Source organism: Chamaea fasciata, unplaced genomic scaffold, assembly GCF_029207755.1.
Source record: "Chamaea fasciata isolate MVZ Bird 193981 ecotype frontalis unplaced genomic scaffold, bChaFas1.0.hap1 SCAF_24, whole genome shotgun sequence".
Lineage (NCBI taxonomy): Eukaryota > Metazoa > Chordata > Aves > Passeriformes > Sylviidae > Chamaea > Chamaea fasciata.
Window position 1 is genome coordinate 3,297,885 of NW_027094109.1, and position 11,459 is coordinate 3,309,343.

The following is an 11,459-nucleotide window of genomic DNA, read 5'->3' on the forward strand; positions in this document are numbered from 1 at the left end:
CGGCCGGGGCGGGGCCGTGTGTGCGCGGTGCGCGGTGCGCGGTGCGCGGTGCGCGGTGCGCGGTGCGCGGTGCGCGGTGCGCGGTGCGCGGTGCGCGGTGCGCGGTGCGCGGTGCGCGGTGCGCGGTGCGCGGTGCGCGGTGCGCGGGTCCCGCCGCCGCCGCCCCGGCAGCGCTGCCGCATTGCGGCCCCCCCCCGCGCCGCCGCCGCCGCCGCCGCCGCCGCTGCTGCCCCGGCCGTTCCGCCGGCGTCGCCGCCGCCCCGCGCAGCCCCGCCCCGGCCGCGATCCGCCAGCGGGGCCGCGGGGTCCGCCCGCGCCGCCCCGCGCCGCATCCCGGGGCCATGAGCTTCTTCGGGTTCGGGCAGAGCCCGGAGCTGGAGCTGGTGCTGAGCGATGCCGAGAGCCGGCGGCGGGTGGAGCACAAGACGGAGGAAGGCAAGAAGGAGAAATACTTCCTCTTCTACGACGGCGAGACCGTGTCGGGGCGGGTGGTCCTCACCCTCAAGAACCCCAACAAGCGGCTGGAGCACCAGGGCATCAAAGTGGAGTTCATCGGGCAGATCGGTGAGCGGGGCGGCCTGCGGGCCCGGCTTTCCCTTCGTGATGCCCCCCGTGGGTGCCGGGAGCATCGCTGCTGTGCCGGGATCCCAGTGCTGCCGTGGGTCCGGGGAGGATCACTGCATCCCACAGGATCAGGGTGCCACAGGTGCCGAGGGCCTGGGGAGCACTGCTGAACCCCGTGGTACTGAGATCCCTGCGGGTGCCGGGGATCCAGAGAGCATTGCTGGTGCTGAGAGTCCAGGGAGCATCACTGCACGCCATGGTCACCCCACTGGTACCGGGGGTCTGGGGGCATTGCTGTGCCCCACAGTGCCGGGATCCCACTGGTACCGGGGGTCTGGGGGCATTGCTGTGCCCCACAGTGCTGGGATCCCACTGGTACCGGGGGTCTGGGGGCATTGCTGTGCCCCACAGTGCCGGGATCCCGCTGGTACCGGGGGTCTGGGGGCATTGCTGTGCCCCACAGTGCCGGGATCCCGCTGGTACCGGGGGTCTGGGGGCATTGCTGTGCCCCACAGTGCCGGGATCCCGCTGGTACCGGGGGTCTGGGGGCACTGCTGTGCCCCACAGTGCCGGGATCCCCGTGGTGTCGAGCAGGCTCCGCTCTCTCCTAAGCGATGCTCGGCTGCACACTGCGTTCCCATGACTGCCTGACATTATTCCACTCTCCGAGCCGGGCAGCCTGGCTTGCTCTCCAGGCTTGAGCCCTGGCAGAAGGAAGGGCATTCCAGTCCTTTTCCAGGTCACTGTTCCCCTGTCCTAATTTCTGGCTTCTGCTCGGTCACGGATTTCAGCTCTGAGCCGGGCACGCTTTGGTTCCGTCAGCCCGGAGCTGCTGCCAGCGCCACTGCCAGGCCCTGCTCCCCAGGCTGCCTGCTTCCCTCGTGTGCCTGCTGATCCTCTTAGGGATGCTGAGGGTGCTGATGGGGTGGGTTTTGTCCCTGTGTCCCTTTTGCCTGGGTGGATGGCCTTTCCTCGGGCCTGCAGGCTCAGCCTGGCTCATCCCCCCTTCTACTCCCTGCACGGTTCGTCGGGTGACTTCGAGTTGTTCAAAACTTGTGGTTATCTGTGCGTGTAACCAATTCAGGTTTAATATTTCCTGCTTTCGTAGAGGAAAGGCAGCTGCCACACCCACCCCTCCATCGGAGCGGAGCTGTCCGGGCTCCACGGACATGCCCAGGGTCCCACAAGCCAAAAACAGTTCAGGATGTTCCTTCCCAGTGATGTGGCTTCGTGCAGGGGCTCACATCCATGGTTTTCCGTGCTTGGCTGTAAACCCCAAAATCACTGCTGGAGCCAGGGGCCTGCAGCCTTTGCATTGCAAATCGTGTGGTGAGGGACCGTGAGCAGATTTCCCACCCAATTTCAATGCTGCTGTTAGAGTTTTATTGGCTTTGCTTGTGGCTGACTCTGGTTTTCGGAAAGGAAGGGAGCGTGTAAATGATGGAGTGTAGGTGAGGCTGTTCATCAGGAGCCCGGTTATGAGTTCCAGTTGATACAAGTGCCAGTGGAAATTAAGCATGGACTTTGTTTCCTGCTCTGCTGTCTCTGCTGTGCTGCTTTGCCTGCTCCTCATTCCCTGTTTTGGAAAACTTTTGAGCCGTGCCTGTGTGAAATAACTGCTTTGTAAGCACATTATTGCCCAAGCAGGGTGTGTTAGAACTGCTGTGGCTGCACATTAGTCCTTATGCCCCTCAGGCCTTTTAGATAAATCACTGAAGTTTGTACCACTAATTGCACTTCTCAGTGCTTTCCATCTCTTGCCTTGTGTTCTGATTTCTTGCTGCCATGAGGTCAGCGTGGAGGGGAGACAGTTTAACAGGCGGGGGGACTGGGATGTGAAGGAGGGATGTTTTCCAGGGAAGATGCTCCAGAGCAGGTACCAGAGACCAGACTGTGAGTGCTGGGTCCTGCCTGCTCTCAGGTGAGCATGGAACCCATTCCAGATGGTTTCACCTCTGGTGGCTGTGGCCTGAGCAAGCCACTGAAATGTTGGCGGGTTATTTTCTCATAGCTCTGAAAACCTGAAATTTCAGCTTATACCTGTTTGACAGGCTGGGAGTGTGGGAAACATCACTCTGCGTAAGGGTGCCAAACATGGTTTTCTGAAGAGAACTCAGTGCACTGCCATTTGCCCCCCCTTGCTTTGAGTTTGATTTGTGCCTTCTGCATCGTGTGTCACGATGGTCTGGGCTGAGTCCTCTTTTTCTGTGGCTGGGTTCCTCTTTTTCTGTTGGCACGTGGCTTCTCCCTGTCACATCAGCGAGCACTTTTCCTCTCAGTGGACGCGCACATCCAGTGCACAGAGAGAGGCTTGGTTATTTATGTCACCTGCCCAGCCTGAAGGGCTTGGTGACATTTGCTGTTGTGCGTAAGTGAGGAGAGCTCGGGTGCCAAAATTTCCATTAGAGAGATAAGGTGAGCAAAGGGCTGTGAGAAACAGGCATCGCTTAAAAGCTGAAATATCTCATGGTGCATCTCCAGGAGGGCAGAACTGCAGCTCCTGAGCACCTCTACTACCTCTCAGAAGCCTCCTCTGCACAGTTTAGTGCTGACACTGAGCTTGTGTGTGTGACTGTGTGATGACTTAGGTTTTTGTTTCCTCATCTAAGCAGAAAGGCTTTGCCTTGCAGAAGGGCTGTGTGGGTGTCCTGCAGGCACAGGCTCACGCGCAGGGCTGGGAAGGGCAGGTTTCATTGATGGTTTTGGGTAATCCCAAGCTGTTCATGCCAATTGCAGAGTTTTAAGGGGTTTGGTGCTTTGTCTTGAGGCAGAAAACTCGGTGGAGGTGTGGAGGATTGCTTTCATTAAATGAGGAAACCTTTAGTTTCCTGCTGGCGTGGGAAGGTTGTGGGGAGAAGCGAGGCAGTGCTGGTCACTTGAGCTGGTTTGGGCAGTGCTTCCAGAGGTGAGAGCTCTTCCCTCACTGTGCTCACATGGCCATTAGTGTGTTTTCCATGGGCTGGAGGAGCAGTGGGTTCAGCTGCCTCCCCACATGCAGGGTGGCTGTGCAGCAGGATCAACATTGTCATTTATTCCCTGCTGCAGCTCAAGGCCACTCAAGCTCTTTGCTGTCTAAGGATAAGCAGGAGCAGTTGGAATAATCCTACCCCCTCGGTTTTGCTCTGTCACTGTGTGTTCCAGTGGTGGTTTTTCCTCACAGTGGCAATGCCTTTGGCCTGGAACACAGTGCAGAAAATTATTGGAAGGGTTTTTTGCATGAGCTGCAAACAGTCTGTCTGTATTTGATATTAAAATAGGTGATAATGTCGCCCCATGGCAAATTCTTGATTTGTTGCAGTAAAGGAGGCCGTGTGGACCCTTTCCTTCCTGTTCCAGGGAGGAAAGTTTTGACCTGCACCTGGCTCTGATGGAGGGCAGGGAACAAGGGCAGTTCTGTGGAGCCACGGGCTCCCCTGGAAGGTTCTGTGGGTGGTATGAAGGGAGGAATGACCTGGACTAGAGAGCTGCTGAAAATCTCCTGTGTCACGTGGGGTTAAGCTTAACCTGGATTCCCATTTCCCTAGAACTCTACTATGACCGAGGGAACCACCACGAGTTCGTGTCCCTGGTGAAGGACCTGGCCCGGCCTGGGGAGTTCACTCAGTCACAGACCTTTGACTTCGAGTTCACACATGTGGAGAAACCTTACGAGTCCTACACGGGGCAGAACGTGAAGCTACGGTGAGTCCCCTCCCCTGGCTGACCCCACTCCTGCTCTGTGGAAGTGCTGATACTCACTCTCATTGTGCAGGAGCAACAGAACTCCAAATTAATTTTGGGGGCTGAGCTGTAAAAAGCTGCCTTTGAGATCTTTAATTTACAAGTACGCATCAGGCTCTTTATGGAACTTGTTTTTCCCCTTTTGAGTGACAAGAGAAATCAGCCCCTTTCGAATCAAATACGTGCTAATTTATTTGATAATTCAAAAAATCAAAATAAACTGTTTGGTTTGGTCTCCAGTGGGGATATTTTTGCTGTAATCAGTCTTGTCAACTTTAATTGTGCTCGGTATGCAAACAGATGCTTCGCTTGTGCCTTGTTCTTATGTTAGAAATGATATTTCACATCAGGGCACTCAGTCGACTCAAAATCCTTTCAGTGTCTGCAAAGTGGGGGTTGGAGAAGTCTGAGATCTGCACTGGGAGGTGTGGCTGTGCAGCCTGATGTAATCTTGCAAAAGGGCAGTGGTTTTAACGTGTGCAGGGTGTTCCTTGGATCCCCAAAACGGGGCTTAGGTAACTCGGGCTCGCAAAATGCTTGGAAGCTGAGAGGAGTCTGCTCTTCCATCTGAAAATTCCCTTCTGTCTTTTCCAGTGTGGGGTGTTGGCTGCTCCAGGGGCAGGTACCTGTAAAGAGCTGGGAGCTCTTTTGCTGTAGGTTTGTTTTGTTCAGACTTGGACTAAAAGAGAGCAAATGACATGGGAAGAGGAGTTTCCTTATGGCAATTCTTTGGTTTCCTGCTTATTTCGTCCCTTTGGACATTCCCCATTCCCTGTTCTTGAAATGCTGGCCCTTCTCTCAGCTGTGCATGAGCTGAACTGAGCACCTCACCTTGCCAAGGAGAAAGCTCCAAGCTTCACTGGGAAGGAGGAACTTTCTCAGTGGATCTGTCGGGTTGATCACACGTTTGTATTTAGATTTTCAGTCAAATGCTTTCAGCTCTTTACATGGATCTGTGTGGTAAGGCTGCTTGGATAGTGCAGCCCGAGCCACCCAGCCCCTGTGTGACCCTGATGGGAGGGGACTGTCCCTGCAGGTATTTCCTCCGTGCCACGGTGAGCCGCAGGCTGAACGACGTGGTCAAGGAGATGGACATCGTCGTGCACACCTTGAGCACCTACCCCGAGCTCAACTCCTCCATCAAGATGGAAGTGGGCATCGAGGACTGCCTGCACATCGAGTTCGAGTACAACAAGTCCAAGTGAGTGTCCCACGAGCAGCTGGGGGCTCTGGGGACCCACCTGCTAGAGGTTTTCTCAAAGGAATTCCATGTCCACGCGCTCCAGGGTGTGAGGTTTTTATCTTCTGTTCTACTGTTAGAGCTGGGATTAACACATGGAGTCGCAGTTTCGTGTTTGAATTCTGTGTTTATTAATTCTTATCTGTAGCACAGTCTCTCGAGTTGTGAGCTCTAACTAACAAGGTGGAAAATGGAGCTGTCTCTAACTCTTTCCCAGGTCTTTTAAGCCCTAATTGTCCAATAACCGGGTGGCACCTATATTATTTTTCCTTTTAACCCAATAACCGACCACCCAAGGCCTGCATTGTGAACCTTTTCACCCAGTTAGAAAAAACCACCTGAAACCAAGAAGAAGGTGGTGAAGAAGGACTTAGACAACGCCTTAAATCCTCCACATTGCCCCATATATATTACAATATACTAAACCCTCAAATTCTAAGTTTTCCACCCTGTGATATCACACACTTCTATCCAAACTCCACACCCACAACTCCAGCACTGTCACTCAGTTTTGGAACCCTGCTCCACGGCCTCAGGTCAAATGTGGTGTTTGCTTGAGGGTCAGTGTCTTTCAGCACAGAAAGCCTGAAATCCTCAGTTTCCAGAATTCCAGCACCAGGGAGGCTGGGAGACAGCTCAGGTCCTCCCTGATCCGTGGCTTCCTCACCTTTCCCCGTATCTCTGGATCAAGGAGTGGGAAGCAATGGCTGTGCCACATGGAGCTGTGAAATTCTTGCTGTAACTTCCCACTCCCTGTATCCTCAGCCAGATCAGTTCTTCCAGGTATCTCCAAAATGCGATGTTTGCCCCTCACCAGGCAATACAGCTGAAGTGGGAATTAACTCCAGCAAAGAAGTTGGGAAGAGCTTTTTTAAACTACTCCTGTGCATCTTTCCCAGCTGGTGCTGGCAGATCTCCCTGCAAGTGGTGGTTGGTCAAAGGTTGGACTCGATGATCTCAGAGGAGTTTTCTAACCTAAATGATTCTGTGTTTTAGGTTGGTTTAAATTGCTCTAAAATATTGAGTTTGGAGCCTTTGCTCTTACAGGGGTTTCTTGCAGACATTCAGCCTGAAGTGGTGTTTTTAATGTATCTGCTCATGCTAAATGTTCTTGTGGGTTTCCCAAAGAGCAGAGGATGGAGGTGAAGGGCTGGTTGCTGGTGGGGGTGGTTGATTTGCCATCTGCTGTGCATGAGAGCAAAGTGCCTGCCCAGCAAGTTCCTGCACGTCAGCCCGAGCCCTGCTCTGCTGCACAGGGTTTGATCCGGGCGTTTTCTCCCCTCTGGGGCCAGGTACCATTTAAAAGATGTGATTGTGGGGAAGATCTACTTCCTGCTGGTGCGGATCAAGATCAAGCACATGGAGATAGACATCATCAAGAGGGAGACGACGGGCACGGGGCCCAACGTGTACCACGAGAATGACACCATAGCCAAGTACGAGATCATGGACGGGGCACCTGTGAGAGGTGAGAGGGCACGGGAACGCCCAGGACTCCTCTCCTGGAGCCTTTTGGGGTGGGAATGTGACTCCTGCAGTATCTTCTGTGTGCTCAGCGTCCCGTTCCACTGGTGGGCTCAGAGCAGGGGATTGATCTGATCCCCTTCCTTCTCCAGTGGGATGGGGGGCAGCTGAGGCAGAATGAGTCGCAATGACTTGATTCTTTTGATGAAGTAGTGGCAGAACCAGCTATAAACTCACAGTTGGCATGGGCCACCAGCTGACATTGCTGCAGCTCGGAGCAGAGATGGTGTTCTTGCTCTGTGCCAATCTCCTGTGCCACTGTTCCTTTGCCCGGCAGAGTCACCTGCCAGAGAAAATGTCACCTTACTCATTTTTTCCTGCAGTGCTGTCTTGATGCAGGTCCCAAAAGAGTCCTGTGCTGTTAGAGTGGAGCTGGAATAGCTGTCAGCAAGGGCAGGATCTGGCTGTGGACTGTGCCATGCTGGTTTCTGAAGGGAGTTGAGGTCTCCTAGCTCATGTTAGTCCACTTGTGGAAACGGTGACAAAGGTGGTGGCCGTGTGAGTTTGTGTTTTGCCGCTGCTCTCCTGGTTTCTGTCTGCATCCTGTCTGTGCTGACAGCTCTGTGCCCTTTCCAGGGGAGTCCATTCCCATCAGGCTCTTTTTGGCTGGCTACGAGCTGACTCCAACCATGAGGGACATCAACAAGAAGTTCTCTGTGCGTTATTACCTCAACCTGGTGCTGATCGATGAGGAGGAGAGACGCTACTTCAAACAGCAGGTGAGAAACAGAGCTGCTGCTCTCCTTGGCAGTGATTGATTGGGATGCTTTTACAAGGACCTGCTGGGAATTTGGGATTCATCACGTGGAAGGATGGTCTAGAAGAATGTCCATGCAGGGTCAGATGTGTGTGGTGGTGGGGAGGAGTCTGGAAGGTGCCTTTCTTTTCTGGAAGAAAAGGATTTTCTTCTGAATCCGGATCCAGAAGGATCTGGAAGGTGGGATTTTTTTTTTTCTGCTCAGTGGTGGAGCTTCTGTGCTTCACCTTTTCAGTGGCACTAGGACAGAGGTGCTGTGGATGTCCTCTGTGGGCCCAGACCCCAGCGAGGAGCTCTCTACCCAAATTTCGGGCAGGCTGCACCGCCAGGCGTGTCCCGGCTGTGGGTGGAACACCGAGCCTGGTTCAGCCTGCGGGGTTAGGTGGGGCAGCAGAAGGTCTCAGCAGAAGGCCTCACGAGCCCTGACAAGCCTTGGCTGTGTCCCTGCAGGAGGTGGTGCTGTGGAGGAAAGGGGACATCGTGAGGAAGAGCATGTCCCACCAAGCTGCCATCGCGTCGCAGCGCTTCGAGGGCACGTCCTCGCACGAGGCCAAGGCCCCCGGGCAGCCCGCGGAGAACAACGGGCAGCAGTGAGCCCGGGGGGCCACCCAGAGCCCCCAGGACGGCAGCACCCGGGAGGAGACGCTCAGAGACTTCACAGAAATAAATAACCCGTTTTTGACTTCATTCCTTCCTTCAAAGGACTGGCGCGGTGGGATGGGGCGGGAGGGCCCGGCCAGCTGGAGCTTCCCAACCCATCCATCCCTCTGGAGGCTTTGAGGCAATGTCCGGAGCCTGCGGAGCCGCCTGATCTCCTCGGTGCCCCGAGAGCCTCGGCCTGGCGCCGGGGAAGGAAGGAGAGAGCAAGGGAAGGCGCAGGCTGCAGCTTCTCCCCGCCCGCGTGCAGGTTGCCGTGGGGCAGTGGAGGATGGATGTTTTCTCTTGCCTTTCCCAAATCTTCCCAGGGGAACGCGGCCCGGGGGGTAGCTGGATGCTAGAGGAGGGATCAGAGACTGCGGCGTGGCCGCCTGGAAATCCTGTGGTGTCATCCCCTCGCTGCTTCCCCTTCTTCCTCTCCGTGCTGGCGTTGGATTCCCTGCCGCAAGCGGTTGGATGATGGAGGTGACTCAGCCCTGGCACTGCCACCGGCCCCGTGGAGCAGGGGCAGGGCCGTGCTGTGTCCCACCAGGAGCTGTGGCTGCTGCAGGGAGTGAGATGTGTGGATGCAGGAGGAGGTGGCACGGGGTGGGCAGAGCGGTGACGGTCCCAGTGCTGCCGGGTGGGTGACAAATGGGGGCAGGAAGGCTCCTGGCCACGAGCTGGACCTTCCTAGTCTTATCCTGGCAGCTGCCTGAGTGCTCCTGAGATCCACGCTCCAGCTGCAGCTCCCAGGTGCTGCTGCAGAGGTGTAGAGAGCACTTTTGGAGCTCTTGGGGCTCTCCTGTGGGTGGGTTTATGCTGCACACGCTGCCCTGCCCGTGTCTGTGTCCTCGGGACAGAGCAGGCTTTGTGTAGGGAGGGACAGCAGTGTGGGGACACGTGTGTGTGGTGTGGTTTGCTGCCTCGTGCCTGCGGGACGGGGATTAGTGGGGACAGAAGGTGGATGCCGTTGTTGTGGGAGGCTCAAACAGGCCTGTGTGGGCTGCTGGAAGGAGCCAAGCAGCAACTGGAAGGGTGGCAGAGCTCTGATTCCAGAGACACATTCCTGAGGCCTGAGCTGAAGTCACCAGCGAGGTCTGAGAGCATGCAAGGAACTGAGAACCTGAATGTGGGTTTTCTTTTTTTTTTTTTTTTTTTTTTTTTAAATAAGCTGCTTTTAGCCTTCAGCTAAGTAGACTCATGAGAACATTCCCAGAAGGAAGTCACTCCTCCATTAAAAATCAGATGTGGCTTTGTAGACTTGATTGACTGAGTTTGGAGAATGTCCATCCTGTTCAGCTGCCCTTCAACAAGCAGGTGGGGAGACCTCCTGCCCCAGGGAGTGACAGGCCTGCACCAAGTGCTGGGATATGAGCTCTGTCAAGTGGGATTTGTCTGGATTTCCCTGAGTTTGTGGCTCGCTAGTTTGTCCAGCTTCTTTCTGGCTCTGGAATCAAGTTCCTCTGTCCTGCAGCTGAATGTAGAGCAGGTGTCTTGCAGCTGGGAAATGGAAGGTTCTGCTTTGTTTCAGGAGTGGTGCTGGTGGAGGGAGTGGGGCTGGGGTGGGAAGGGGAGCTTTTTATGTAACGACAGCTACTGTATTTCAGTGATAAATGTGTGTTTCTGCTTGCCAAAGTAAGTTATCTTTTCCTCAGCACGTGTTAAGGTTGTGGTTTTTAGTAGAGCTGGCCAGTCTGGCTCTGTAGAGGACACTAATGCTCTCATCTCTGCTGAATGCTTGTGTCACCCCATGGCTCTGCTGTGCCCCACTGCAGACGTGGCCAGCTTGTCCCCCCACGGGGACTCTGTGCCATGGGCTGGGGCAAAAGCTCACTGCGGACAACAATCACCTTGCTGTGCCAGGGTGAGGGCTGGGAACCTCTGCCATGGCAAAGGACCCTGGATGTCACTTCTCCCTCCCTCCCTGAAGGCGCTTTTGTCCTTTAGGGACAAGTGAAGCTCCTTTGGGAGCCCTTGGGGATAGCAAACTATCCTTCTATGCCTGAGCTGAGCACAGCAGTGCCCTTACAATCTTCTTAAGCTTTCCTTCAGCTCCCTCCTTGCCTTTATTCCTTTATTCCCTTCATTCCCCTGGATTGTAGCTCGTGTGGTGGGAAAGAAACCCCCTGGATGGAGATGTCTCTGCATTCCAAGAGTGGGGTTTTTTTTCCTGCCTGACTGGATGTGGGATCATTGCCTGGCTGTAAGGAGATGGTGCTCAACATCTCTTCATCATTCCTGGAGGGTTCCCTTGCGCATGGGCCTACACAATGATTTGGGCGATTTTTCCTTCTTTGTCCCCTCTCCCCCATGTCCCTACGTGTGGAACCAGAATTCAGAAATGATCCCGATTTTTATTCCGATGGACCATTCAAGCTGTTAGCCACCGGGCCCTGTGTGTGTCTGGGGTGGAGCAGATGTGCTGAGCATCCTTGGGGAGAAGCTGGGGTCACTCCAGGACAAGGTACTCGAGGACAGTGTTTTGTTAGCATGTGAAGGGGCAGATGCTGCTCCAGCAGCCGTGTCCCCCTGAGCTGGTGGTTCTGTGCTGTACTTGGGTCATTTCCTCTCTCCCAGGCAGAGAGGAGTGGGCAAGTACCAAACCAAGCAGTGCAACTTGTAATTAAGCCTCTGCTGTGTTTACATGTTTCTTAATTCGTCGTCTTTTCAATGGCTGTATTTTAAAACTTGGGTTTTTTTTGTCTCTCTGATTAAAAAGAGCCAGCCCTGGCTATCAAATGCTGTGCACGAGTTTGTCTGGTGTTTTTATATTGGGTTGGGGTTTTTTTTTCTGTGATACGAAGAGATTTTTCTTTAAAAGTGTCACAGTGTGCAGCTCTCCAAACATGCTGGAGAAATTTGTCCTTTGTTATCTTTACAAATCCTTGGTCTTTCTTTAAGCTGTGTCGCTGCTTGGCAGCTGTGCTGCTGGAGGACCCATGTGGCTTAAAAATTAGCAGGCTGGCTTTATTTTCTTCCCATTTCCCCTGATGTCAGAACTAAAATAACGTGGGA

General features: G+C 54.4%; 1 protein-coding gene across 1 annotated transcript; it reads left to right on the forward strand.

Annotated features, from left to right (window-relative positions):
- The first annotated feature begins 240 nt into the window (after positions 1 to 240).
- Positions 241 to 11,192, forward strand: VPS26B (VPS26 retromer complex component B). Its single transcript, XM_066203426.1, has 6 exons — positions 241 to 564; positions 4,089 to 4,245; positions 5,321 to 5,485; positions 6,817 to 6,992; positions 7,625 to 7,767; positions 8,256 to 11,192. The coding sequence occupies exons 1-6, from the start codon at positions 342 to 344 to the stop codon at positions 8,397 to 8,399; spliced, it is 1,008 nt and encodes a 335-aa protein (XP_066059523.1). The 5' UTR covers positions 241 to 341; the 3' UTR covers positions 8,400 to 11,192.
- Positions 11,193 to 11,459: the final 267 nt, after the last annotated feature.